Source organism: Cariama cristata, unplaced genomic scaffold (assembly GCF_000690535.1).
Source record: "Cariama cristata isolate BGI_N322 unplaced genomic scaffold, ASM69053v1 Scaffold13007, whole genome shotgun sequence".
NCBI lineage: Eukaryota > Metazoa > Chordata > Aves > Cariamiformes > Cariamidae > Cariama > Cariama cristata.
The window spans coordinates 335-6,353 of NW_009627123.1; the positions used below are offsets into that span (position 1 = coordinate 335).

At 55.0% G+C, this 6,019-nt stretch overlaps 1 protein-coding gene across 1 annotated transcript; it reads right to left on the reverse strand.

The window, feature by feature from the left end:
- Window positions 1–1,354: 1,354 nt before the first annotated feature.
- PLK1 (polo-like kinase 1) lies at window positions 1,355–6,012 on the reverse strand. The gene is made up of 8 exons (XM_009704327.1): window positions 5,900–6,012; window positions 5,352–5,445; window positions 4,588–4,807; window positions 4,103–4,261; window positions 3,801–3,878; window positions 3,150–3,304; window positions 2,506–2,688; window positions 1,355–2,099 (listed from the first exon to the last, which is right to left on the reverse strand). Coding segments are annotated over exons 1-8 (1,098 nt in total). The 5' UTR covers window positions 5,902–6,012; the 3' UTR covers window positions 1,355–1,892.
- Between the last annotated feature and the right edge of the window lie 7 nt (window positions 6,013–6,019).

A 6,019-nucleotide genomic window follows, 5' to 3' on the forward strand; every position in this document is an offset into this window, starting at 1 on the left:
TTCAGCATCCCGTGCGTGCAGCCATGCCCCATCCCTGGGAAAGCCGCTCTTTGAGCGGGTCCCCAACACGGCTGTGACCAGGACTGCTATGGCAATCTTGGCCCCGGAGACGACCCTTCTGCCCAGCCGAAGGCCAAGGCACGGCAGGTGGGCTTTCAGCAGCCACCCCAGGGCTCGGACCTGCTCTTTGCATCAGGGCTGCCAAGGGCACCGCCAGCCCCGCAGAGACGCCCAGGGCCTCCAGCACCATCCCAATAATGAAGTTTTTGGTCTCAGCTGGGCTGGGAAAACAAGTTTTCTCGCTTTTGGTCACCAGCAGCCTGTAATGATTTTGCCAGGCCAGAGCCCCTGCATCAGTCCTGCGCCCCGGAGTGCGGAGGAGTTTGCACAGCAAACTGAGCAGTTGTCTCTGGACACAAAGGCAGGGACCCCCCTTCTCCCCAGGGATCCTTTCCCTCCAAACGCACACCTGTGCCTGCAGCTCCCACAGCCTCTCCTGCTGCCCCAGGGGTGTTGGTGTTTACAGCATCCCCACAGGCATGTATTTCATACAAGCCAGCCTCCAAGTGCAGCACCTGTGGGTCCGTGGGCAGGCAGGGACCCCCCGAGGTGGCAGCTGGAGCCCCTTGGCAAGGCTTTGTCTCTGGAACAGCAATAATTTTGTACAGTCCGCTTCCTCTGTGTGCTGGGATGTGGGATGTTGTTACACAGGTAACAAGGGGTTCATACCTGGTGTATTTTCAGAATAGCATATGGTCTAGGGCATTTTATACAAAATATTAAAAACAAACAAACAAACTGAAAAGCCTGTTGTGCTTAAAAATCAACTGGCCCGAGAGCACCAGTAGGTGCTGGCAGTCAGCGACGGTGGGAGAAAACCCAGCACAGCTCGCTGGACCCCTGCCAAAGCCTGCTACAAAGCCTTTTCCTGATGCTGTAGTCACATTTCTGAGCATCTTTCATGCAGTAAATAGAGCCTGGGAAAGGGGAGGGTAGGGCTGCTAGCCTACAGGTACTGGTTACAGCACATCTGTGACACCCCCAAGGTCTCCAGCACAAAGAGCAGTGGCCCTGGTTCCCCAGCACTGGAGAAGGAACAACTCGCCCACCTCTCTTTGCTTACGACCACCATCTCCCCAAACAACTTAGCCCCCTCCCCACTTCCTATCGCCATCGGCTGCTGTTTCCCTGTTGCTCTGCGTTAAGTGGGGCTGAGCCAGGAGCAAGTCCAGGGCTCAGCCCGGCAGGGCCATCAAGCAACAGCATGAGCTCATGGCGGGGAAGCCAGAGGCAAGGTGCTGCTCCCTCCCTCCCAGCAAGCCAAAGGGAACCACGACAGGCTGGACGCTGTGGCGAACAATCTTTAATCAAGTTAAGCAATATATAAAAGTTTGGGTTTCATGTAGATTAATTTCAGTTTTAAAAGGTTGACTGCTCGGTCTCACCCTGAGCATGTTAAATATCTTACCTGAATTTCTACAAGAGGAAACAAAAGCCTGGGGCATCGGCACAGACACGTACAAATAACTTACATGGTAGTTCTGCTCTCCCCATGCTTTGTTCTCTCCAGAGAAGGCCCAGGAGCCTCAAACAAGAGGGCTGTTTTTTGAGTCAAGCTTCTGGCTTTGGGAAGTTAGAAAAAAAGACTAGCTATGAAATTAAAAATAGACCTTCTATTAGGAGTGGGGAGCAAGAAACCTTTGGGTACCAGTCAGAGTGAACAACAGCGTTCCCACAGCATCAGGGGCTTCCTTGCGGCTACTAGACCGTACCCAGGAGTGGGAGCCCAGCTGTGTGACGGGAGGTTACTGTGTGAGCAAGGATGCTACTAGACCTCCTCATCCACAGCTGGGAGAGTTTGGCACAGATGTTGAGTCCATCGAGAACAAGGTCTAAGCAGAGGGTTTCACACGGGCTGAGCCAGACTTAGAACTGAGGAGCTTCTCCACCATGGTGCGAGCATAGCGGAGCCGGCTGGCCAGCTCCTTGCAGCATCCGTGTTCCTCGATGAGGCTCAGCTTGTATGTGCGGAAGTCCCGTTTCTCATCTATGTACGTGACAGCAGCCATGAGAGGGCACAGGATGACCTTGGTGTGGTCCTGTGGGGAGAGAACACAGGGCGGCCCTGAGCACTCTGCTCCTTGGGGGCTGCAATTCCTCAGGATGAACCATCTTGGCAGCGGTTGGGGCACCCCAGCTGCACCCAGAAGGACACCGACGAAGCATTTGTGCATAGACGGCAGCGAAGGGGAACAAACGGGTCTGGCCAGCCAGCTCAAGACCGCTGCACCCAAGACTATGCAGCAGCCTCCCTCCCGCTAAAGGGGACAGCCCCTTCACAAGCGAGGAGCATCTGGGTGGCTCACGTACCAGCAAGGGGAGCGAGGGCCCTCCCAGTGCTCGATTCACTGGGCAAAGTCTCCGCTCAGGTCATACCCTCCTGCTGCCTGGCATAGAGCGCTGCGTGGAGCTACAGCCCTGGAACACGCCGAGCAGCAGCCTCACCTGGAAGAAGTTGATCTGCACGGTGCCGTTGCTGAGGTGCAGGATGATGGCACTGCGGGTCCGGAACCACGTGCAGAGGTAGGGTAAACGGGCCAGCTCGTCTCCTTCCCGTGGGGTGATGTTGGCACCCGCCTTCAGCAAGTGCTCGCTCATGTAGTTCCGGAAGTATTTCAATAGTGTTATCTGCAGGTGGGAGAGGCCGTGAGCAGACAGGCTGAGGGCGACCCCTGCTATGCGGGGAGCGCAGGGGCTGCTGTCACAGTCCCGGAGCCTCCCTCGCAGCCTTCAGAGCTTGAGGTGTCACTGCACAAACTTGTGCAAGTTCTCATGCTCAGAGTTAACTCTGTGATATTGAGACTTGCTTTGCTGAACACTTCAGTACACACAAGACTTGTGAGCACTTATTTCTGTGAAGATGCTCAGAAATGAGCCTCAGATAGCAACTAGAAATAAACAGTTAGAGCTGCTAGTGTCTGTCCTTAGGGCCGTGTTTTACCAGCCAAGAGGAAGCCTGCAGAATGCCAGTGACCCCAAGTCACAGATGTTTCTCCCTGGAAGCCACCTGCCAAAGCCCAACAAGGCTGGCAGAAGTCCCACCAGGAGTGGTCACCCCCCCGCAAGGTCTCCTTGTCCCCAGGACTGACCTTCTTGTTCAAGGCAGAGGGGTAGGATCTCACAGTGAAGTAGGACTCGGTGCTGTTTTGCTCGATGTACTGCAAGCTGTCCCCATCATTGTACATAATAAGACGAGTGGAGTCGTTGAAGAGCACTCCAACACTGTTGTCACACAGCTGGTAACCTGGTTCAAAAGGGAGCCCATTAGGCCTTCAAACACATGGCACCACCGGTTGTGTGAAGTACAAAGGCAGAAGGTTGTATCACTTCGGGGTTCCCTGACAGTCACCCCACCAAGTCCCTGCCGGGTCTCAAGACTCTCCTCTTTGCGGAGGTCTGGGTGGCACATTGCCTCTGGATTTGCCATCCTCCCTTGTTGCATCACCTGTCGCAGGAACCACTTTAATTGTCACAGTGGGTACCTGTGCTCGCTGGGGAGCAAGGCCAGCCATCTCATGCAGCAAGTAACCATTTTCCACCTTAGAGTGGCCAGGGCTGATGTTCAGTGACTGCTACTCTGGATTCACGGGGTATTTGGTAAGGATCCTGCCAGTGGTCTCGGACACATGCACTGGAATACTGTGATTAAAGAACCACACCTATGCAATGCCCAAATCCAAGCCTCCCCCAGCCTCTTCAGAAACTAGAAAAGGCTGAAGTGTTGCCCCCATGTTATTTACCTAGGCCATATTTATCTGAGTAGTCCACCCATTTGCTAACCCAGAAGATGGGAATGCAGGCTGGGTCTTCGGCTTCTTCTGCAAAGAGGAAAGGAGTTTATTAGAAGACGTTTCACAGCATCCCATGCACCCCAGCAAGCAAGCAATGCCAAAAGGAAGGTAAGGAGCTTCTACATCGCTTCTCAGCCTTCCAGTGTGAAATTGAAGTCAGCTGGTCTCTCACTTCAGACAACAGCACCAGAATGACAAAGCAGCAAGTTACACGGGAAGGCCCGTGCCTGTGGGATTGTCCCCAGACTCACCTTGTCTCACTGCCACTCTCTCGGAGGGCTTGGCCGAGTTGACTGCAGTCAGCTGCTGTAACATGTCAGCTAAGTGGCAGTCGACAGCATCTCCCAGCTCCCGCAGCCCCGCTACATCTTCCTTTTCAGGCAAGTTTTCTAGTGCAGGGCTGTCCGGACCTGGGCCAGGAAAGAGAAGAGTGTGGAGGCATGACCAGGGAGCACGTTTCTAAAGGCACCAGATTTACTTTCTGCCCTAGCTATAGGAAACACACGATACACCACATAGCTAAAGCTAGTGCTGGCACTTCCTCCCCGCTTTGGTTCTGGGCAAAGAGCAAGGAGACCCCTCTCACGCACAAAATGCTCCAGGTTTCCCTAAGAATTGGGAGGAGAGCGGGAGGGAGTGCCACATTCCCCACTGACAGTTCTGGATGCTGCTGGAGGCCAGGCAGGCTCTCCTCCATCTCCGCAGTCCAGCCTCACCTCCGGACACTCGCACTCACCTTTGTTGAGCGCGGTCAGCGGCTTTCGCCCGGTCAGTTCAAGTCCACTGGGCGCAATTGAAAATCGAGGTGCAACGGTGAGACAGCTGGTGGGCAAGCGGCTGGGGATGTATCCTGACGTGAAGAACTCGTCATTCAGCAACTCGTCGATAGTCGGGCGCGTGGCAGGGTCGGACCTCAGCATCTTCTGGATGAGGTTAGCAGCTACGGGGTTGATGTGCTAAGAGGAGACAGGCAGAGTTTAGAGACACATGTCAGGGGACAACGCGCACCAGTGGCAAATGCATTGGATATACAACCCAGGGGAAGCTCTGCTTGGAGCAGAGCTCCTGCGCTGCAGCAGGCAAGCAGGACACAAGCCTGGGGAAACAGAATCGGGCAGACGTGAAGAGCTGTCTCCTAACAACATGCAAAGCCTAAAATCAACTGACTTTAGCAAGACCAAATCAACACCAGTGGGATGAGCTGGGAACCTGTCCCAGACCTCATGGACTTGAGCACGTTCATTTAACCCCATGTGCCCACTGCCCGGCTCGGATTTTTGCTGGATTATGGGGCGGGGAGCTGCTGGCTCCCCAAGAGGAAGCTGGCCCTACAAGTTCACTCCAGCACTGACCAAAACATCCCCTTCCTAGCGCTCTGCAGTAAGGGCCGTTTCACCGTTACGTGAGAGCCCATTAAGTGCCAGAAACAGGACGGTGCAGCTGAAGGCTGACCGAGAACTGCTGCGAGGTGAACGGATCCACCCACGGGAAGCACCATACCTTGGGAATAGTATACTCGTTCTTCTTGATTCGGATGTACGTTTCTTTTAGACAAGAAGTTTCAAAAGGCGGTTTCCCCACCAGCAGAGTGTACCTGCACATTTACAGACAAAAAGGTGTCAGTTTTGCAAAAGAGACTCCGAGACTTGTGTTCAGAAGTGATCCCATCCTCAGCACACCCTGGGACTTTCCTGGCAGGGGGAACACACTTGGCCTCGGACATGCAGCAGTGCAAACAGCAAAGCGTACTGTGCCTGGTTCCTGTCCCCTAGAAAGGGAAGCTGGGATCTAGGACCCTCTGGGGAAAGTTCCAGTTAGGAAGTGCGGGCTTTTGGGAAAAGCCTCGAGTCAGCCATGCTGCGTAGCAGGTCAGCCTGCAGACACGCACGGGGGAGGTCCCGTGCTGGCTGGCAGCGGGGCTCAGCCAGGGCAGGCGCTCTGGGCACAGCACGCCCAAAGCTTCGGCTCCCAGCGAAACCCAGAGGGGCCAACGAGACCGGGACCACAGGGACCACCCCCCCAACCCCACCAGAGGCATTTTGACTCACATGATGCAGCCGATGGACCAGATGTCCACCTCGAAGCTGTGCCCCTTCTTGCCCAGCACCTCCGGGGCAATGTAGTTGGGGGTCCCGCAGAGGGTCTTCTTGCGCTCACCATCGTACTCC

Excerpts from the sequence above, each read along its gene's own strand:
- PLK1 (XM_009704327.1), bottom strand. Across the intron at positions 4,262-4,587 it reads GCTGACCGCGCTCAACAAAG|GTCCGGACAGCCCTGCACTA; the intron begins GTGAGTGCGAGT and ends TTCCTGGCCCAG. Across the intron at positions 2,100-2,505 it reads TGCAGATCAACTTCTTCCAG|GACCACACCAAGGTCATCCT; the intron begins GTGAGGCTGCTG and ends CTCTCCCCACAG.